General features: G+C 37.4%; 1 protein-coding gene across 3 annotated transcripts in view; it reads left to right on the forward strand.

Annotated features, from left to right (window-relative positions):
- NOL4 (nucleolar protein 4) overlaps positions 1-23,555 on the forward strand; it is a 468,364-nt gene that overhangs the window by 149,443 nt on the left and 295,366 nt on the right. For all 3 annotated transcript variants that reach the window (XM_010849777.1, XM_010849778.1, XM_010849779.1), the window contains exon 5: positions 2,419-2,551. In XM_010849777.1, the coding sequence (XP_010848079.1) occupies positions 2,419-2,551 (133 nt within the window). The remainder of the gene's footprint in view (positions 1-2,418; positions 2,552-23,555) is intronic.

The raw sequence follows: 23,555 nt of genomic DNA on the forward strand, positions 1-23,555 counted from the left end.
CTCCTGCCCCCAATCCCTCCCAGCATCAGAGTCTTTTCCAATGAGTCAGCTCTTCGCATGAGGTGGCCAAAGTACTGGAGTTTCAGCTTCAGCATCAGTCCTTCCAATGAATATTCAGGACTGATTTCCTTTAGGATGGACTGGTTGGATCTCCTTGTAGTCCAGGGGACTCTCAAGAGTCTTCTCCAACACCACAGTTCAAAAGCATAAATTCTTCGGTGCTCAGCCTTCTTCACAGTCCAACTCTCACATCATACAGAGCATAAATCTGAATCCAGGCAGTGTGGCTCCAGAGAATGTGCTCTAAAATAATATATTACAGACAATATATATAGTACATATAATGGATATACATATTATCAAGCTATGTGTGTGTACATATGTGCATATATGGTGCACATTGATAATGTGAATGTTTGCACTGAATTCTATTATTTTTTCTTCTTTGAACATAAATATTTATTTCAGATGCTTTGGATTTTTCATAGAATTTAGAATTGGAGAAAACATAGTGTCCTGAGAGAGGGCATGTGGCTGGTAGAAGTCTATGTGGCTGATGGCCTAGAGGCCTCCCAGCGTGGAATTTCCCTGCTGAATTAATGGCTCAGATGGTAAAGCATCTGCCTATAGTGCAGGAGACCTGGGTTGGATCCCTGGGTCGGGAAGATCCTCTGGAGATGGAAATGACAACCCACTCCAGTATTCTTGCCTGGAAAATCCCATGGATGGAGGAGCGTGGTAGGCTACAGGCCATGGGGTCGCAGAGAGTCAGATGCAACTGAGCGACTTCACTTTCACTTTCAGTGCTCCTTGGTAGACCCAGACACTATCAGAACCTTTGATAGAGGAAGAACACCTGGATACCTGGGTCTGACCTAAGGATCAGAATGCCCGTTGTTAGTGTGCTAGAATGCTCCTGTTTCCTGACCATAGCAATTTCTTCACTGATGCCAAGATGTCATTTATGAAGCCAAGAGAATGCTTTCTATTCAAAGAAGCTCTTTCTCAAGCCTGGGTGACATCATAATGAAGCCCAGGTCTGGTAGGTGATAGTGTGATCAGTTATCTAACTGCTCTGTGCCTCAATTTCACAGTGTGTTAACTGGGTAAATGCTGGGTAAATTTCACAACGCATTAACTGGGTAAATGCTGACTCACAGGTTGGATGAAGCTGACATAAGTGAACAACTAAATAACAGAGTCTGTGATATAATTAGCAGTGCTACTGCTGCTGCTACTGGTAATCATCGCATCAATGTTAAACTTTGAGATCAAATATTTATGAGTTGAAGCAAAACCTGGTGGTTTCAGTGAAACATTTTTGGTATTTTACACGAGTTTCTCGGGTCTTCCTGCCTACATAAGCACACAGCTGCTGCTGCTGCTAAGTCACTTCAGTCGTGTCCGACTCTGTGCAACCCCATAGATGGCAGTCCACCAGGCTCCGCCGTCCCTGGGATTCTCCAGGCAAGAACACTGGAGTGGGTTGCCATTTCCTTCTCCAATGCATGAAAGTGAAAAGTGAAAGTGAAGTCGCTCAGTCGTGTCCGACTCTTAGCGACCCCATGGTCTGCAGTCTACCAGGCTCCTCCGTCCATGGGATTTTCCAGGCAAGAGTACTGGAGTGGGGTGCTATTGCCTTCTCCCATAAGCACACAGCATTTGTCCAAAAATCAGTTCTCCCAAAGGAATTTTCTTCAAGAAAATGATTATAGCAAAATAGCATGTATTTGTTTTAACTTAATATTTGATAGATTTTTTGATGAATTGACAATTTGGCAGCTAGCTTTGCCTTTTGGGAATTTAGCCATTTGCTGATTTGGCTTTTGGTTGCTGTTTGGCTTCTGAATCTTTTGTACTTAGAACTTTTTGTGGTAATGGCATTTGTAGTCCCTTGCAAGGAAGAAAGGCTGTACTAAGATTAACTTGTTTTCTGACTAATGAGGACTTTGGATCTAAACATGTAAATTTTTCTTTAAGTAGATTCTATTCTGTATACCAATAAAATTTTTTCAGTTCAGATTTTTTATTACAGTGTCAGATTTTTGCTTATAATATTTTATTGTCATTAAAAATAAAAGTGTGTTTCTTTTTATGCTATATTTTGTGATTGACTCTTAGAAAGCTTTTTAATAATTAAAAAATACATTCCTTCATTATTCAGATAATTCCTCAACTACATCCTTCCTAAATACATTACTTTAAACCTTTTACATCTTCCTGTATACAAAGACACATTGAATCTTCACAAGTCTTCATGTCTTGTTTGTTATTTCAAGCATCTATTCATGTTAACATTTAACTGAGCCCTATAAAAGCTTACTTACTGGCTAAACTTTAATTGATCCTATAGATAAAATAGTCATCTGAATATATTATATTTTATGATACTTGATGATATGTTAAAACCATTTTCAGGATGAAAGTTCAATAGAAAGTGATGAATTTGATATGAGTGATTCAACGCGGATGTCAGCTGTGAACTCTGACCTCAGCTCCAATCTTGAGGAAAGGATGCAAAGTCCCCAGGCTCTTCATGGCCAACAAGATGGTAAGCCTTTCAAACTGAGCAAACAAAACAATAACATAATCCTGGATCAGAATTGATTAAAGCAACCACTTCTTATTCTGGTGGTAATTTTTTATCTGTTTCTATGGAGACTTTTTTCTGTACACTAAGGTTATGTTATCCACTTCATTATTCTTAGACTCAACTACTTGGATTAAAACTGTAAATGCTAGTTATAAAATTCAAGCTTGCCCATGTTTTGCACTCTGAGCTTGAAAATGAGTTACATTAGTGGACTTTGGGTTTCTGTGATGTTTTCTAGGTTTGGTTTCTTGGACCATTATTCTCCTGACTGAATAAAGAGTTTAATAATGGTCAGAGATTAATGAGGATGTTTTGGTGTTACTAAAAGACAAAGGAATAGCCAAAAAAACAATTGCTATAAAAGAACAATTTTTACCATAGTGATTTTGCTGGGTAAGAAGAATTTTGCTGTGATTTTGAGCTGTTTTATTCAGCTCTAAAGGAAAGAATGATCATGATCTTTCATTCCTGGGTCTGTTGATGATTCCTGAGTCATTGCACTGTCCCTGATAGAGCAGTTAAGGTTGAGAAAACTGGACGTGTAGAGAAGGCTTAGCAATTCACACTTCAGGTCTAGTATAGTCAGAGGTTTTTTAAAACTATTTGTGTAGATTTTTGTCTTTGTAAATAAAATATCCTGTATGCAAGGAAATGTTCCTTACTTGGTAATTGTGGATAAAAATTCAGGCTTACAAATAGAAGGAAATTGTCCAATTTTATTCAAAAATAGTTTATTATTCCGGTAATTAACAAATTTACATGAGCTTTTTGACTGTGTATTTTTGTGCCTGCATCTGTTGATAGCAAATAAAACTCTTTACTTGTTTTCTCTGATACTTGATTTAAAAACTGGTTGCACAAGATTGCTGCATTTCTAGCTGCTGTTGGTGTTCTTATGTTGTCAAACGAGAAATCCTTAGTTTTAATCTGAAAGTCTTTAAAAATGTGAGGCGGGACTTGTGTTCCCACTTCAGATGAATATAAAAGATGCTGGTGTCCTTGTTGGCATGAGTACAAAGAAGGAGCAGGACACTGGTCATCAGTGGCTTTAAAATCACATTTTACTCGTTACATAGTATAACAGCTCTTGCAACAGAAATGATGCTTATTTGGGAAATTTCTAAGAATGTAGTTCTTCTGGTATGGATATAAATTGCTTTTTTTCTTCTAAAATATTAGTAGATTTTCAGATTTTGTTTTTTAATGAAAAATGTGTAGCACCAGAATAATGGAATAACCATATATATGTGTGTGTAGTTGGGTGGGTGTGTATCTTAATATTATTAATAATATTATTATTAATAATATGCACATGTTTTGCCTGACCATCATCTTTTTTACTTCTTAATTTTGGGGATCATAAATAATAGGATGTCTCTCATGATGCAAATCCTTTGTTTGCTTGATTGAAGTCTATTATGGATCTTTGGCTAGGAGACAGTTGATGTGACATAAATATATGTTGATTTTAATAAAATGTGGAGGGATAATGTCAAATATTACTTCGTCTTAGGAGAAGGCATTGATGCCTTTCTCATTGTACATTGATGTATGCATCAAGGATAGGGCCATACCTAGCTGTTTCTTCTCCAGCCTAAGCCTTCCCTAACATGTTCAATGCCTTCTCCTCACACTTCTCCTGCAGTTTCCTCTTCTTGCAATTACCTCTTCTTTCTCCTGCATCACAGGTTTTCCCCAGAATCAACATACACACATGATGTAATAAAGGCCCTCCTTAGGAGAACGCCATTAATCCCACGGTGTCCGTGCACTCATTGCCCTTTTCTCTGCCCCACGCCCATGATACTCTTTACTGCAAAACTGAGAACCTGTCTCATCTCCACTTCCTCACTCTACTCCTCCCGGCTCATCTCAGGTAGGCTTTCATCCTCACCATCCCATTCTAGTCAAGGCTATGGTTTTTCCTGTAGTCATGTATGGATGTGAGAGTTGGACTGTGAAGAAGGCTGAGCGCCGAAGAATTGATGTTTTTGAACTGTGGTGTTGGAGAAGACTCTTGAGAGTCCCTTGGACTGCAAGGAGATCCAACCAGTCCATTCTGAAGGAGATCAGCCCTGGGATTTCTTTGGAAGGAATGATGCGAAAGCTGAAACTCCAGTACTTTGGCTACCTCATGCGAAGAGTTGACTCATTGGAAAAGACTCTGATGTTGGGAGGGATTGGGGGCAAGAGGAGAAGGGGACGACAGAGGATGAGATGGCTGGATGGCATCATTGACTCAATGGACGTGAGTCTGAGTGAACTCTGGGAGTTGGTGATGGACAGGGAGGCCTGGTGTGCTGCGATTCATGGGGTCGCAAAGAGTCAGACACGACTGAGCAACTGATCTGATCTGATCTGATCCCATTCTACTTGCTCTTGTGAGTGCTACCAGCAGTCTTCATGTGGCCTGATTCTTTGATGCGACCTTCATCTTTCTCATTACTAATATCAAAGGATTGTACACCATTTGCTTCCTGGTGGGCCTGTCTCTGGGTTCCTTTTTCATTGTCTAGTCAATAGATGGTGGAGTGTGCTGGGGTGCAGCCCTTCTCTGTCTCCTCTTCCGTGCTCACTGCCTAGCTGATCACATCAAATCACATGGCTTTCAGTATGATCTGTACCCTGATGAGTCTCACATTTGCCTCTCCAAGCCCTAATATCTTTCTTCAGCTCGGGACTCTCTCCTCCTCTCTATTACCTAAATTTTAACATTCTTCAGAGGATTTTTCAGGGTATGAAATGATATTATTTTTCTTATCAGCTGTTTTTCTTCTATACTATAAATATTGTATTAATTAGGGAATCTTTTGTGTTTTTGATTTTCTTTCAGTTTCTCCATTCAACATACTTCTTAAATAGTCTATTATAAATAATTATGCCCCATTATGTAAATCTAACTTTTCACCATAATCATGATTTGTCATATACATTTTGCATATTTTTGTGATTTTCTTTTCTCTTTCTCCCTGACAATGGCACTCTCATAGGTAACCCATACTGATGAACTATCATTCCTGAATTTCTCTGTACACACACACACACACTTACACATAGATGTACATACTCAGAAGATTTTGTCATCATTTTATAAAAAATAGATTATATCATTTACAGTAGTCTTTTTCTTGCTTTTTCATCCATATTACCTTTTTTAAGAGCTTCTTGAATACTAAGATGTATATACAGTATGTGTGAGTGCATGCTCAGTCATGTCAGATCTGTGACCCCCATAAACTGTAGCCCACCAGGCTCTTCTCTCCATGAGATTTCTGTAGCAAGAATACAGGAGTGGGTTGCCATTTCCTTCTCCAGGGCATCTTCCCAACCCAGGGATCAAACCCAAATCTCCTGTGTCCCCTGCATTGGCAGGTGGATTCTTTACCACTGTGCTACCTGGGAAGCCTGCTAAGTCGCTTCAGTGGTGTCTGACTCTGTGCGACCCCATAGATGGCAGCCCACCAGGCTCCCCCGTCCCTGGGATTCTCCAGGCAAGAACACTGGAGTGGATTGCCATTTCCTTCTCCAATGCATGAAAGTGAAAAGTGAAAGTGAAGTCGCTCAGTCGTGTCTGACTCTTCACGACCCCATGGACTGCAGCCTACGAGGCTCCTCTGCCCATGGGATTTTCCAGGCAAGAGTACTGGAGTGGGTTGCCATTGCCTTCTTCAGTATATGCAGTCTAATGTTCAGTAAAAAAAAAAAAAAAAAAGATATGGTCCCTATGCCTTTAATTAACACACAATCTAAAGGAATAAAAGTATACATATACCATTTGATTTTGGTTACAGTTCATTGAGCCAATGTGGGAAAAGTCCTGCTTCTGTAAAAATAAGAATCCATGCTACTAAAACTTTTAGTTTGTGTCTCCTTGAAATCAGTCGGGATGTAGAATACTAGGACTACCTTGGGTCTGGGGGTATGTTGCTTTCTGTGGATAATATGCTTTGATCTTTAGTAATCAGTGGGTAAGGACTTATGATGTAACATATCCAATTATGGTAGCAACCTGAACACAGCTTCAATCTAGTCTAGTCCAGGGATTTCAAAGCATCACTGACCTCCACCCACTCCATGCCAGTGTTGCCTACCTCCAACCATTATAGCCAAAAATGTTATAGACACTGAAAATGTCCTGTGCATCCCAAAGTGAAGGACGCTGCATCTCTGGTGTAGGCAGAGAAGGACCATCTCAGTAATAATCCAATAAGATGAATATTAAGAAGGCAATGGAGAGGAGTTTAGAAATGGAAATTGAAGAGACATCTACAAAATATGAACATATGAAACTCCAGTTTAATATTCATAAAATATGAACAATATAAACATTTTAAAGCTAAAGCATTCTATTTTCTTTAGTACTAAGTAATTACTTTAAGGTATTATTGGAAAGAAATTGAAATAGCATATTGTCAGTTTTCAGGACTCTTTCCCATACTTATAACACAGGTAAGTGTAACAGTGTGTTATTGGACATAGTGAAAATAAACTTCTTCGGTTCTCATCTCACATGGTAATGGACGATTTTTAAATCTCTTCAATATCAAGGGAAAGAAAGAATGTAAAATATAAATCAGTTTGTAGATATAACAATATAATGCACATAGGAAAAAGAGAGGAAAAGAAAGGAAATGTCTTGCCATCAGACCAGATAATTAGGTAAAGGTGAAGAAAATACAAACCCGAATGATGAATTTGATAAGAAAAAAGTGTGTCAAAATTGATGTGTAATATTCGATTTCTTTTACTTAAGTTTATAATGCCCTAACTCAATTAAAATACAGAAATGCACAGAAACTTTGAATCTTTGTATAGGAAATATTTTACCCTCATTTAAAAAATTTAGGTATAATTTACATAACACATCATATTAGTTTTGTTTTTTTTAATATTTTAAATTTTATTTTATTATTTTTTTAATTTTATTTTTTAACTTTACAATATTGTATTGGTTTTGCCGTATATCAACATGAATCAGACACAGGTATACATGTGTTCCCCATCCTGAACCCTCCTCCCTCCCCATATTAATTTTGATGTACAATGTAACAATTTTGTGTGTGTAATACGTTACAGAATTACCCCCACAATGAGTCTAGTTAACATCCATCACCTCATATAGTTATAATTTTTCTTTCTTGTGACAAGAACTTTTAAGATCTACTCTTTAAACAACTTCCAAATTACAGTGCAGTATTATTAACTATAGGCCCCATGCTGTACATTAAGTCCCTAGAATTTACATATTTTAAATTGGAACTTTGTTCCTTTTGACCACCTTCACCCATTTTTTCATTAAAATATATTAAACTATGTAAAACTTTTTTGCTATATTCAGTAATGCCTTTAGGATAAAGTTGTTTAACATATTACATAATCATTTGAGTTACTCATGACACTATGAGGTCCTTTAAGCTCTGGTGAAGTATAAGGAGCTTACTGTGCAACAGGTTCTTCTCTGGAGTGGTTGTGGCCCATGAAATTCCAAAGTACTTTCCTGGATCAAAAAGCTTAGAGGTGCTCTGTACTCAAATGTTCATCAATTTGTAAGGATTCTTGTTTTTCCATCTATTTCAATGGATTATAAATAGAAATGTCACTTAAGGCTTATGTTGTCCAATCCCAGATCCTAGAAATTTGTGGGAGTGTGAACTAGCTCAAAATAGTATTTTTTTGTAAATTATTTATTTGGAATTGGTGCCTAAAAACAGCTGATTTATTTTTTGTTCTTATCTCAGGTAATTTATTATTAATAAAGGATATCTGGCAAAAGTGTTGGATTTAGAAACAGACAAAGATTCAGTTCACAGTGTTCAACTTCTGATAGAGAAATACTTTTCTAAGAGACATCTGAATTACTTTTCTGAGTTAATAACATATTGTATAATTTTAATAGCTTTATAAGGGAAAATTTGTGCTTTATGAAACTCAAAAATATTATTAGATTATTACTAGCAAAGGATTTCTGTATTTTTAAGTCACAACAAATTGTATTTTCCCTTTTGCCATTTAAAAAAGACTATAGGAATATAAAGAGAAGTTGAGGCACACCTTTCAAATCTTTGCACATTAGCTTATTTGCCTTTAAAAGTAAGGGATTACAATAGGAAAATTGTATACATTTCTCTCTGGCCCTCATTTTGTTTTATTTTGGTTGTGACATCACAGAATATATTGCTCTAAAAGGTATTGAATGTGCCTTATCTCTCAACTCAATGGAATTATGTAGAGATAATGTTTGCAGTATTTTGGTACTTCATTAATGTATCAAACAATGACTTGTTTATTCATTAAAAATTAACAATGGCCATGTGCCAAGCAAAGTAGTGTAATGTCTAGAAACAATGAAAGAGGGAGAGAGACTTGTGAGGGAAGAATTCCCCTAAAGCGCATTGACATTTATTTCAGCTTTTACCTATGATTCCTGGAGAGGCAGATGGCTCCCCACTGCAGCATCCTTGCCTGGAGAATTCCATGGACAGAGGAGCCGGGTGGGCTACAGTCCATGGAATTGCAAAGAGTCGGACACGACTGTGCAACTTTCACATCACTTACTATGATAGACTTCAAAATAATATATTCAAGGCAACTTTTTCCTTTCTAGTATATGTTTTCTAAGTCTCATAGCATTTAGAAATGCATCATTCATTTGCCGGAATTTGAAAATATTTCCCTTTCCACATATTTGTTTTCTAAAAAGGTTTTAATATGCTTCGAGTGGTCAGGCCATTTTTGATACACAGAAAATAATTAATTGGAATTTAGTGGCTAATATGCATACAGTTATTAGAATATGGTATATATGTATACAAACATAGTGTGCATTTATATATATATATATATATTTATATATCTCTCTCTTATGCATGTATGCTCAGTTATGTCTGACTCTTTGAGACCCCATGGCCCACCAGGCTCCTCTGTCCATGGGATTCTCCAGGCAAGAATACTGGAGTAGGTTGTTGTTTCCTCCTCCAGGGGATCTTCCCCACCCGGGGATTGAAACACCATTGCCTGCATCTCCTAAATTAGCAGGAGGATTCTTTACCACTGAGCCACCTGGGAAGCCCATATACATCTTATAATAATGATTAATGATAATAAACTTCAAAGAACTTTAGGTCTTACTGCTGAGAGCAGGTAATTTTTTTGCATAAATATCAGTTTAATGAAAGTTAAGTAATACTTTACATAGGCTATCACTATATTATAGGTAATTCAGTACATTTTATTAATATTGCTCTTCAGTTTATTGCACTTAGCAGATACTGTGTTTTTTACAACTTGCAGGTTTATGGCAGCCCTATGTCGAGCAAGTATATCAGTGCCAATTTTCCAGCAGCATTTGGTCACTTTTTGTCTCTGTCATATTTTTGTAATTCTTATAATATTGATATTTCTAACTTTTTATTATTATTATTATTATATTTGTTATGGTGACCTGCAATCAGTGATTTCTGATGCAAAAGCTTAGTAATCAATATTACTATTGCAAAAAAATTGACTCATGAAAGGTTCAGATGATGACATTTTTAGTATAAACAATTTTAAGTTATATGCATTATTTTTTGAGATATAATGCTATTGTACACTTAACTGACTGCCATATTGTGTTAAGATAACTTTCATATGCACTGGGAAACCAAAAAGCTCAGATGACTTGTTTTGACTTGTTTTATTACGATACTCATTTTTAACGTGTTCATCTTTAACTGAACCCATGTTATCTGCAAATAATAGGTAAACATTTTGTATTCTAATATCTGAACACGAACATGACATATTACATTGAACCATATTAACTTGCCATATTGATTCAACCTAATAGTTCAAACTCTTGAATAACTTAAAATATTGATAGAACATGGAAATCATTAAAGCAAAAAGTTTTTGAAGTTGGGATATATTTCTGTTTCCGAACAATGATGCATACACATGTACAGCAAGCATGTGTCTTGACTAGTAAATGTATACAATGACCATAGTCTTGTTTTAAGTGTAAACATAGAAGGGAGTAAATGTAAAAATAGCAATTTAGTTGTGAGGTAGATAACTGTGTAAAGCAATATTGCAGTGGCAGTCACATTTTTTATTCTGTCCTTGTTTAGATTATATGCTGGATGGACAGCATAGACTCCTACCTGGGGACCTTATTTTAAAACTACACATTTAGGGGGACCCATCTCAGATAGGATGACTAAGGAAAAAGGATGGTGCCACTACTCCAGATTATAATTTTGAAGATACCACTCACATTTCTATCTGACGGTTTTGGAATCTGAAGGTGGCAACAGAATTGAGTCATGTAGGTATAGTTCATACTCAAATGCTGTTTTTGGTCAGCGGTACCTTCTATGTCAGGCTTCTCCAGTGACTCAGTTGGTAAAGAATCTGCCTGCAATTTGGAGACTACCAAATGCAGGAGACCCGAGTTTGATCCCTGGGTCGGGAACATCCCCTGGAGAAGGGAATGGCTACCCACTCCAGTATTCTTGCCTGGAGAATCCCATGGATGGAGGGGCCTGGCAGGCTATAGTCTATGGGGTCACAAGAATCAGACCTGACTAAGCAACTAAACCAACCACCACCACTTTCTGAGTCACTTCTCTGGTGAGGATCGTGTGAGTTTCTATGCGTTTCAGTTAAAATTGTCTTCTTTGTTTTGAAATTTGTTGCATACTGCATTCTTTATTAGTTTAAAAAAATCTCTCTGCAAGTCTATTATATTTTACAGCCTGCTGTATCTGAATATTGCACACCCTGGATTTAAGAACACACACACACATGCAATTCTTTTTTACAACCCTGTGTACATGTGAATACAATTTTAGTAAAAATATGTTTGTGACTAAAATTGCATCTAATTTAGCTGAACAGAATAGTTTTTGGTAATTATTAAAGTATACAAAGCAGCAATAAAAACAACTACTATTGGCCATTTAATTTAGTTGGAAAATCTAATAAAGCATGTTTTTAATAAAAATGATATATAACAGGGAATGTGATAGGAAATTAAATTTAGTAGTTAATTTTAATGATGGTGACTTTTAAGTACAAAAGCTATTAAAATTTGTTGAGACTTAACACTAAATTCTCTATAGATGTGTTGTCTTGAGTAAGGCATTTCCATTTTTCTACAAACTGTTTTCTTTTAACTGCTTCTAATTGTTTAGGAAATTTTGTACAAAGAAAAAATAGTTAAAAGAATGTCAATATGTTTTCTTTTTACATAAATGGAATAAAGCTTTTGACTTCCAAAATTGAACCTATTCTTAGCTCTGTTATTGTTTTCAGTTGTTAAGCTGAATATGTTTCTGTATTTAAAATACATGAAAATGATACAATGCTGCTTTTTTTTCTTAAAACAAATTCTAATGCCTGATTAAAACATAATTTTTATAGTAAATTTATTGAATTAACTCTGGAATGAGGTAGTTAAGCTAATGACGTTTTTTGAGAGCTTTCTTTTCATTGCAGTTGCTCTATAAGTAATTATATTATAATTTGCAGAAATATAATGTATTATTATAAGCTATATTGAGAAAATCATTAATTAATTGTAAGGAATGTTACTTTGATTTAGAGGACATTTTTGATTGCTAGATTTTTTTGTAACATTATTATGCTTGTGTATGCATCTTGGTGTGAGTGTATTTAATCATTTGAAATAGCTTTGAGGTAGTAATTCTCTATTTCTGAAAGCAGAAGAAGAAATAGCAACTTGACTTATGTATAAAGATTAAGTATGAAAAAAAGATGCTGAGCTGTACACTTATTTAATATGCTTTTGTGGGGAATATTATTTTCTTCTTATATTTAGGATCATATTATTTGAAATTTTACTTTTCTATGAAGTTAAAATTCTGCTTTTTGATTCTTATTTTATATAAGTGATTTTTCATATAAGAGAGTGCTTGATTAAATTTTAGCTTATTGATTTCAATCTCAAGTTTGTACACCCCAGTGACCAGTCCAATTTTAGCTCGATACTGGGCCTCTGGAAAATTGAGGGAGATTGGCTTGATTCTAGGCTTGCCTTCGAGAGTCTAATCTGGTCAGTAGAGGATTAACTTGAAATTTTACCTCTCAGTTAGTTCTTTGTTTTCAATTATTGCTCTTGCATTTTGTCATTTTCTTCATGGTAGTGATTGTTGGTTCACAAATGATTACATGTGTTGACTGAAATCAAATAGACTGCCAGATATTTCTCCATCAAAGATAGGTTTATGCAGGATTATCAGAGAATTACAGTTTGTGGTCTGCAGTAATGGTGAGACACTTGTAAGTTCTCAAGTGGTAAGAGGGGGGAAATAATTCTATAGAGGGGAAAAGAAAGTTGAGAGTGTTAAAGTAAACAAAGAGTCCATGGCTTGTCGTTGGCTGAATCCTTCCAAGGAAACAAGTGAAGTCTGTCTTCTTCCAGTTGGCTTCTGTTGTCATTACAGGGCATGACTTTCCCCTTCTTGTCTCCCAGCTCTATTTAATTCAAGTTTATGTTGATTTTTTTTTTTCATTTTCCCCTTTAGAGCAAGTTCTTTCTCTGAAAGCATCACTGGCCAAGAGTAAGGTTTTATATAGTTTCAATGGCTTTTTGTCCCTCAGTGTCAGAAAGGACCTTTCCTAAGAGTAATGTTTCATGTCAGAGAGAAAATGCACAGATTAGAAAACTATTGAGGTCAGATTTGAATAATGATGAACGGTACTAGGGAGAACTCTCAGGCACTTTTTTTTTTTTTTTTTAGTCTCAGGTCTATATGTTATCAAGATCATAGACACCTGAAGTGTTATGTCATCATCAAAAGTTTGGTCCATATCTATTCCAACAGGCCTGGTCTTGATATCTTGGGAAAGTTATTTTATCAAACTTCACCTGCTTAAATTCTAGGAAATGTTTCCTTTCATATCACCAGACGATACGCATTCAGGGTCTATTCAGGGTTCAGTGCTTTCTGTAGATGCGTCATTTGAATCTAAGAATCTGTTTCTTGGAGTTTGGTGGGGCTAGGGCTAGAAGTACCTAATAGGGACATCTCCGTTGAGTTTGAGGTGTTCTTCTAGAGGTGCTCTTTCCAATTGGTGAAGTTTCCAGGCTACAAGGTGTGGTTCATAAGGTCCTTGTCTCTGATGGCAATCTGTGACAGGGTCACTCCAGAGAAGTTTACTGTAGATCATCGCGAGGTGCCAGGAGGTGCTACATTAGTGCTAAGCAGTTGTGAGGGACTTCCTCAGTGACAGAGCGGAGGAAAGCGGTAGGGTTGAAGATTGCTAAGTGTAAAAGAGTTACATGAGGAGCAATTACTAGGACTTCATGGGAGGTGAGGTGATGAATGAGGAATGAGTATGATGAGAATTCAGGAGTGGTACAAAAATGGTTAAAAGAAATCCCACAACACTTTTCTTGAAGGTCTTAACCAAGTAAACAGTGGTGGTGATGGCTCTAAGACCAGGGGAGTAGCCCTAAGCGGCAGGGTCCGGGTGCTGATTGTAACACTCTATGGGTGATGGTGGTCCTTATGTCTTTGGGCAAATACTCCATTCCTTCCTTTACATTATAGAAAAAGTAAAAAGGTACTCTAATAATTGGGATGCCCAAGGGCAGATGAGTTCATCAGACTCTCCTTTAAGGCCTTAATGGCTAAGCAAGTCACTTATTCCCATATAATTTGATTGGGGTTATTGTTCCCTAGCAAAACATGGAGATTTGGCCATGAGAGAGAAATTTAGAATTCAATTTCGGCCGTGACTAACAAGCCCAAGAAAGCCTTGCGGCTGGCACTTCGTTTTGGGTTTGGGAAAATTTAGGACAGTTTGAAGCCTGTCTGTATCTAGGTGAAGCCCTGGTTCAGATATCATATGCTATGAATACTGAGCCTGGGTTTGGACAAACTGCAAAGTTTGGGGCAACCTTCTGCCCCTTTAAGGCCAAAAGCGCTACCACTTGGACGCAATCTTCCTGTGAGGAGGCTTGAAAAGGAGCAAAGAAGCAAATCATACACATATTGCAACAAAGTTGAACCTCTAGGGAACTTTATATCAGATCAGCTTTTAGGATTTGCAAGAAATAAGGGCTCTCAGTAAAACCCTGAGGCATTACTGTCCAGGTGAATTGTTTTCCTTCCCAAGTGAAGGCAGAAAGGTATTGACCAGTTTCATCAACTGAAATACTAAAGAATGCACTGCGTGGGTCAATTACAGTAAAGAATTTACTTTTGGTAGGAATGAAGACTAGTAACCTATCAGGGTTAGAAACAGAGTGTAGTGATGTTGTTTATTGCTTAAAAGTCCTAGATACACCTCCATTCTCAGACGTTAGATTTTCTCACCAGTAAAATAGGAGTGTTACAGGGGCTTTGACAAGGAATAATGAACCTTTCAGCCTTGAAATCTTCTATTATGGGTTTTATGCCTTGAAGAGCTGCTTTACTTATAGGGTATTGATTGATTCTGGGAAAAGGTTTTGGGGCATCTCTTTGAATTTTGATGGAAGGTGTGCTATGAATTTGGAGGTGTCCAAAAGGATTTTGGTAACTGATTCAGTAGGAGTAAAGAGTGTTTCTAGAGTCTGTTCTACTACTATCAGAGATGGAACAAATTAAAGATGCCAAAGGGTTGTTTAATTCACCTGGTTGGTTACTTTGATGACTACCATGAAATTTTAGAATTATTTACTCCTTTTGAGAGAAATTCCAGCGTGATACTTCTCTAAAAACTCCCAGCCTAATAAATGTATAGGCACTGGAAACTAAATAGGGAAAACCGGGGTGTATATTTCTCAAAGGGCTTAAACAAAAGGGAAAAGTAAGTAGGTTCCAAGACAGGTTCCTTAGCGATTCCCACTAGAACTGTTTTAGTACTCTGTGTCTGTGTTTGAGCACCAAGAATGTGGCTCCAGTGTCAATTAGGATTCAAAGAGGTTCATCCACAGTCTGGAAAAATGCTTCTCCAAGCCAAATAAGAGAGAGACTTGGGAAGAACCCCATAGTTCTTTGGAAACTTGTCATTGAGAGCTGGGAAGGTGTTGGCAAGACTGGTTAGAAAGCACCCCTAAATTTGTAACAGTTTCTTTTCTGATGCCCTGGCTGTTTGAAATAATAGCAGAAACCAAGAGGATTTTGATTTCATTTAGGAGTCTTCATTTGCTGGATGTGAAGATTAAGAATTTCGGTAATCTCCCTTTTAGGTGACTCACCTCCAGTGTGAGAGGACTGGTTTGCCAAATTAACTAAAGCTGAAGTGGACATAGTTCCCATTCCATCCTGGCCCAGTTTACTAGAAGAGAAAGGTCCTAGTTCAGCCCATGAATAAACAGGGAGTTGCAAACTGCCTGGGAGGAACTAACATCTGAAGGAAGATCAGAATTTTCTTGACAATAATCTGAAGTTGATTGTAAAGTCATGAACAGGTTCATCAGATTATTGTTTGCAGGCCAGAATCTTGCTCCAGTTAGCAAGTTTTGGGAAAGCCCTTGGGAAAGCTCAATGAAGTCACCTAGCAAATGCTCAAGCTTGCTCGTGCGTAAGTTAGCAGGCTGGTCTCCTGATTTTAATTCCAGAGACCTTTCAGCATTTTCCCAATTAGTGGTTTTCATCCAGTGCTGGGCCTGACCTTTACCAACAGCCTTATAAGTGAACTGATATAAATCTAAGAAACCAGGTTGGTAAGTTTAAATGACCATATTAAATTCCTCAGCAAGTCTGTCAAGATCTTCAGTTACTTTAGGAAGATCTATAACTATGGCTCACAGTTCAGCTTTAGTCCAGGGAATATAAGTAATTAAGAGTTTAGCCTCTGGATCCTCAGAGGGTTTAATTTTAAAACGGCAGATCCAGGTAACTTCAGGTAAAAAGGGAGAGGGAAGAGTTTCAGAAAAAGGGGGAGTTTGGAGAGAGAATTGGTGTGAAGGAACTGGGGGCATTAGAGGAGGCATAGTTGTAGGAAGGAAGGAGGAAGATGGTGCTGAAGGCCAAGTCTGAAGGGAGAAGTCAAGGGAGAGAGACAGGATGGCACCAGTGGCCAAATCTGAGACAAAGAATTGAAGGAGGAAGAGTCTGGGGCTTTGGGAGCCATTTTTCTTTCTTTAATCATTTGTTTGCCACAATCTTAAAATCTTTCAGAGAGGCAATTTTAGACTCCTCATAAAGTTAGAAAACTTGCAAATACTAGTAAATCAAAATAAACATTGCACTCAGTTCTGGAAATTTTTGAGTTATGTAGTCCAATTCCATTTCCAGGAAATGAAGTTTGGTAATTTCCAAAGTTCTCCATAATGGCCTTTGATATTGTAAATTGCCTTTGGTCAAGTCAGTCCATTTAGTTAGAAATGTACATGAGGAAACGCCATGGTTTTTAAACATAAATTTTAAACAGGCGTCTTGAAGGGGAACCTTCATAATATTTAGATAGTAGGATCTATTTCTCAGGGGTTTTTGTCTAGAGTAAAAGAACAATTTTCAAACAGCTTAAATAACCTACAGCTTTAAACAGCTCAATTTCAAACAGCTTCCAGCTTAAACAGCTTCCAGTGCGAATAGCCTATAGCCCTAATACCAAACAGTCTAAGTATACAGTGTGGTACTGGAGGAGCCAGGCCAAAGGCTTTCCAGCCAGTTGCCATAAAACAGCCCCTCTTCCAAAAGACTGGACCCATGGGATGGCTGAACTTGCACAGATTTAGTGAAGCAGCCTGTGTTCCCAAAGGAATGGGCAGATGGCTTCTCAGCCAGCTTTGGTTGAAACAGTCTGATAGTCCACAGTACTGAGTGAGTGCTCACATACAGACAAGGCCTTAACTAGATAGACAAAACCTTAAAGTAGATCACAAGTCTGGAGAGCTTCAAACACAAACAGGGTGTGAACTCAGATTGAGGGGAAAGATATACCTGCAAACTGCAGGGTTGGCAAGAAAGCAGTGGGGAACAGTGGGCTCAATTGTTGGTCTCACACTTGTTTGCCCACCAGCCCAGGAATCTTCAGGTGTTTTCTCTGGTCTCTATATGGTTTCCAAAATGTTGACATAAAACAAATAGACTGACAAATATTTCTCCAGGAAAGATGGGTTTATTCAGGCTCAGCAGAGTTTTATTTTAGGGTCTTTAATCATGAGGACCTCATAGAAGTCCTCACATACATGAGAAGGAGCCCTCTTTTATAGATGGCAAAAGGGAGTTGGATGATTGTAGTCAATGAAGAGTCCATGGGTTTTTTGTTGGCTGAGTCTGTGCTAGGAAACAAGAGGTATCTTTCTTCCTGTTGGGCTCTGTTATCATTGCAGGGTATGAAACTCTCTTTCTGATCCTCTGACTCTATTTAATTGAGGTTTCTACTTATTATTATTATTTAACATATGAATCCAGTGTTCAATGTTTCTGTTTCCCTAGGTGATGCCAAAATTCTATTGGAAACAAATAGAAAATACTAGACCCTTTAGTCTTTGAATATTGAGTTTTGTCTGTCCAATAATACAAAAATAAGGTCAAGAATTCATGTCACACAGAAGAGCTGTTAGAAAGTACATATCCTTTGTGAATGTATTCAGATAAAACTTGAACCTACAAATCCATGAGTCTGGCCACATTATAGAATCAGAACCCCTTGGATTTTCCTAATTGAAAGTCTTGAGCAAAAATACCTTTTTTCTAATTGTTTTTGTTTCTTCATACTATCACCTAGCTAGCCTTTATGAACTCCCACTGTAAAGCCAATGCCATGCTATGGTTATTACAAATTTCTTGTTGCTACTGTGGGGCAGCTAGCTCTTATATTTTATAAAATGGCTTTATCCTCTAGGCAAAAATAATCTCAATGTTGAGTAGGCTTTGAAGCTGCTGCTGCATGAGAATTGTACAGAGACATAAAGCAGTTACAAAATGAGGCCAAATTGACCATAAGAAATCTTTATTTATTGGGTTTACAAAGATCATAATTAGATTGTGGGTTGATAAAAGGAAAGGATAGTTGGAAGGTATTAAAGAAAAAAGGATATTTAATTATATTATAAATTTATAGTATAATTGCTTTCTTAGCAGTCTCACTTTTTGTGATGGGGAGCACCATAAGGCAGGAAATGAGTGTATCTTGTGCGTCCTTGCATGCTGGTAAAGAATCTGCTCCCTTGTGGCTCAGCTGGTAAAGAATCCACCTGCAATGCGGGCAGATCTGGGTTTGATCCTTGGGTTGGGAAGATCCCCAGAGAAGGGAAAGGCTACCCACTCCAGTATTCTGGCCTGGAGAATTCCATGGACTGTTATAGTCCATGGGGTTGCAAAGAGTTGGACATGACCGGGTGACTTTCACTCACTGACTGTGCATCCTTGCGTCTGGTAAAGAATCTGCCTGTTAATGCAGGAAACGAGAATTTGATCCCTGGTCACACGGATCCCCAGGAGAAGGGAATGGCAACCCCAACTCAGTATTCTTGCCTTGAGAATCCATGGACATGAGGAGCCTGACAGGCTACAGTCCATGGAGTCACAAAAGAAACAGATGTGACTTCGAAACTAAACAACAGCAAGCAGTGTTTGACATACAGTCGAATGTAGATTTTTAATTGAAATGATGTTTTAAAGTTTCTTCTTCATTTGCTTCTGTAGTGAAGATGTATTCAACTCTTAGATCCACTTTTTCTTACCAAATATTAGATAAGTAGTTGATTTTGCTAGCCTGTGAGTTGAGTAGTCAGCTGTCTTCTTTACATCTTAATTTGGAGTTCCTGCTACCTGTCTGTACTGTCTCCATTGTCTGCCTCCCAAATCTTGTCAGGAGCAATGGAATAATAAACTAGCTTTGAGATCTGAAAGTGAATTCACTCACAAGGCAACATACAGCAACTCTCAAATGTTGAGACCTGAATTCTTGTCCCAGCTCTGCCAGTAACTAATTTTGCAGCCTTAAGAATAAACATATTTGGACAACCATTTCTACATTTGAAACTTGAGAAGCCTAGATAACTCCTCTAGGAGTTAAGATTAAGTAAGATTAAGTCCAGCCCCAGAATGCTCTGAGTGTTTCCCCTTTTGGATTCTCTTTTTCCTCTATAACATTTTCTATTACCTTCATCCCGATGAATCATTTTTCTTTAAAAAAATAAACAGGACTCCATTATTTTTTGTGTATCACTGTTGTTGTTCAGTCGCTGAGTCATGTCCAACTCTTTGCCACCCCATGGACTGCAGAACCCCAGGCTTCCCTGTCTTGGACAATCTGCAGACTTTTCTCAAACTCATGTCCATTGAGTTGGTGATGTATGTATCTCTAAACTGGTTTAAATGTTTTCTCATACTAGAGAAAAGGATTAAACAATGATGGAGACATCCCTGTCTTTTTCCCACCAGCCTTTCACATCTTTAAAGTTATTTTAATTCCAAAATATTGCTATGATGAATGCTTAGAAAACCAGGGTGATTGCTGAAGGAACAGACTTCCCACTTTCCCCTTTCTCCCCTCCAGCCTTGACTGCAAGAATCATGCAGAATCATCTCTCTCTTCTTTTTGCTGCCAATCTTCCATGCCTTTAGTAAGAAACTATATCGACACAAGGACTCCTGGGTATTGCCAAAATGTGAAAATTAACTTTCTCTTTTTCTTTAAGAACATCATTTATAAAAGCCCTTTTTTCTATTCCTTCCCAAATGCATGTATCTACATAAGTATTTGCATATATATGTATGTGTATATAGAGGGGTGGAAGGGAGGAGGGAGAGAGAATTTTAGTGCTTTCAACAATAATGGTTGTTTTTCTTCAAGTGTTTTTCATAAAATTCATCCTGAGGTCTTCAGGTACTGGAAGGTCTTGGGATTTTCTTCAACAGCAACATTATTAAGGCTTTGACAACCTCAAATATGTATATACATTTCAGAATTTTGGAGTGTTTTGACAGTCAGATATCATCTGCCTATCTTTCAGTGTGCAGATTTATTTCACTAACATATCCACTAACATCTCATTATTGCTATGGTATAACAACGTCTTGGAGAATAGATTCTAGCATTATAGTAATAACAGATACAAATCACGACTGCTTGTGTGTTAGTCACTCGGTCATGTCTGACTCTTTGTGATCCCGTGGACTGTAGCCCACCAGGCTCCTCTGTCCATGGAATTCTCCAGGCAAGAATACTGGAGTGGGCTGCCATTTCCTTCTCCAGGGGATCTTCCCGATCCAGGAACTGAACCTGGGTCTCCTGCATTGCAGGCAGACTCTTTACCGACTGAGCCACAAGGAAGACCTATAACTGCTCAGCTGTGACTTTATTCAGATCTATGATAAAGTGATCAAGAAAAATCATATTAGCACTGTGGGTATGGGGGAGTTTAGTACACTGAACAAAGGCAAGTGTTCTAAATTGGTGTCAAGGAGGACGCGCTAACTCTCAATGAATGTCAACAGCATGAGTGGTTTATCTAACTAAAATGTCATGCTGTTGTTCAGTTGCTAAGTCACGTCTGACTCTTTGCAACCCCATGGACTGCAGTATGCCAGGCTCCTCTGGCCTTCACTATCTCTCAGACATTGCTCAGATACATGTCTCTTGAGTCAGTGATGCTATCTATCTCATCCTCTGTCACCCCCTTCTCCTCTTGCCCTCAATCTTTCCCAGCATCAAGGTCTTTTCCAGTGAGTCTGCTCTTCGCATCAGGTGGCTAAAGTGTTGCAGCTTCAGCTTCATTGTCAGTCCTTCCAATGAATATTCAGGGTTTATTTTCTTTAGGATTGACTGGTTTGATCTCCTTGAAGTCCAAGGGACTCTCAAGTGTCTTCTCTAGCACCATAATTTGAAAGCATCAGTTCTTCAACACTCGGCTTTCTCTATAGTCCAGCTGTCACATCTGTACATGTTGTGTGCATAATTCTATTTTAGAGTTGATGAAAAACATCCAAACTATTATCTGGATTCAACCATATAAAAATCAGATTATTGTTTTACATATTTCCATATGAAAGTGAAGATAGATGATGAGGAGAAATAAAGCATCTCAACTGCTTACAGTATGCCAGGTACTATCCCAAGAATTAACTTCCCATCAATCCTATGAAGTAGTGGAAGCTTTTATTTTCATGGCATAGATGAAGAAGCCGAGGCTAAGTTATTATCTTTATCCAGTTGCTGCTGCTGCTGCTGCTAAGTCACCTCAGTCGTGTCAGACTCTATGTGACCCCATAGACGGCAGCCCACCAGGCTCCCCCATCCCTGGGATTCTCCAGGCAAGAACACTGGAGTGGGTTGCCATTTCCTTCTCCAGTGCATGAAAGTGAAAAGTGAAAGTGAAGTCGCTCAGTTGTGTCCCACTCTTAGCGATCCCATGGACTGTAGCCCACCAGGCTCCTCCATCCATGGGATTTTCCAGGCAAGAGTACTGGAGTGGGGTGCTGTTGCCTTCTCCTATCCAGTTGCTAGGTGCTAGAATTAAGATTGGAACACAGGAATTCTGGATCTGGAGCCTGCATCTTTAAAGATGAGTTTTCACATTGCCCCACACCCAAGTCTGCAATGTTTGCATTATTATATTCTGTAACTGTGCTTACTTACACACATTACTTTATGCCATGCATGCTCAACCATCCCATCAAGTTCTTATTTTCTGAACAAAGCATTAATATTCTAATACTTTACGATTGCCTGTGCTTTTTAATGTGTCTATAATAGCTACTTGTAGATGTGTCCGCATATTTCACTATTTTCATGCATGTATCTTTGTTTCTGCATTGTTATGAAGAAATTAAAATATTATTTCTAGCCATTGAAATCTATTGATTTTGCCTAGCTTTCTAAAGTGGGAGTAGCAAACTTAAATTCTGTGTATTTCAATAGTATTCTTGACAGTAATTGCCCTGTGTTTAAAATTCATATTTCCTTTTACCTGTTAAATATGTAATTGACTTTTGACAATTTCTTTCATTTCCCCCATTCTTCCCTTGTATGGAAAGGACAATGAGAAATTGTAATTTACCTCCTCTCCTGCACTCCTTGTTTTGAATCTTCTCATTTTACTTTACTATGCTTTATTCTAAATAATAAGACCAAAGTTTGGCAGAAGAGGAGAAAAAAAGCACTTGTCATTCATGACCATCTGCTTATGCCAATAATGATTTGTTATGCCAATAAGCTTTAGGGGGATAACATTTCAGCTTTGCTTTGTATGAAATAACAAAAAAAATGTACAACTTTTTGGATAGAGTACCATTTTCCTGCATAAAGCATCTAGATGAATAGGTTATTTTGAAATATCAATCAGACAAGTCACATGTCTTAAAATAGCATACTTTATATAACAATAATAGTCATATTCATGTAATAAAACTTTTTTAAAAATGGTATTAAAGGGTACAGAAAGTGGAAATTATCCAGATTAAGTGAAGTAGACTTATATTTAGTGCTACACAAATGTGAGCAAACATTCGAAATAAAACATCAAACTTCAAAATAAAACTTTTAATACTATAAATTAAAATTACTTGTGTTTACAAAGTAAAGAACAAAAGTAGACCGGTAAAATTTGTTAGATGATTGTGAGAGCCTGTGGTTTTGAGAATTTATATTTGGTAAATTGAGTGGTTAATGATAGAACCATTTACCCCTTGGGCATATTTTTTGTCTAACAATTGTCAGTATCCCTACATGTGTTAGAGGACTTGTCAGCCAGCCAATCTGTAAATGGGCCAACTTCTACATTTACATTTATAGATAAGGGTCTATCCCTGCTTTCTTAAAAAAAGACTACAAAATGTTATTCTGGGTATGAACAGTTTATAAATAAGTTCAATAGACTGGGTATTTTCACTTACTTTTGAAAAATGTTTCTTATCCTATTGTGATGTTATAATAATACTATCATGAAGTTTAATAAACAAGATAGTTTTTTGGATCACATATTATTATTATTGCCAAATTAAACCATGTCTCCTATTTTCTTCCCATTAAACTATGGTTCTGTTGGTTATAAAATAATATTTTACCTTGTTAA

Source organism: Bison bison, unplaced genomic scaffold (genome assembly GCF_000754665.1).
Source record: "Bison bison bison isolate TAMUID 2011002044 unplaced genomic scaffold, Bison_UMD1.0 scf7180017864286, whole genome shotgun sequence".
NCBI lineage: Eukaryota > Metazoa > Chordata > Mammalia > Artiodactyla > Bovidae > Bison > Bison bison.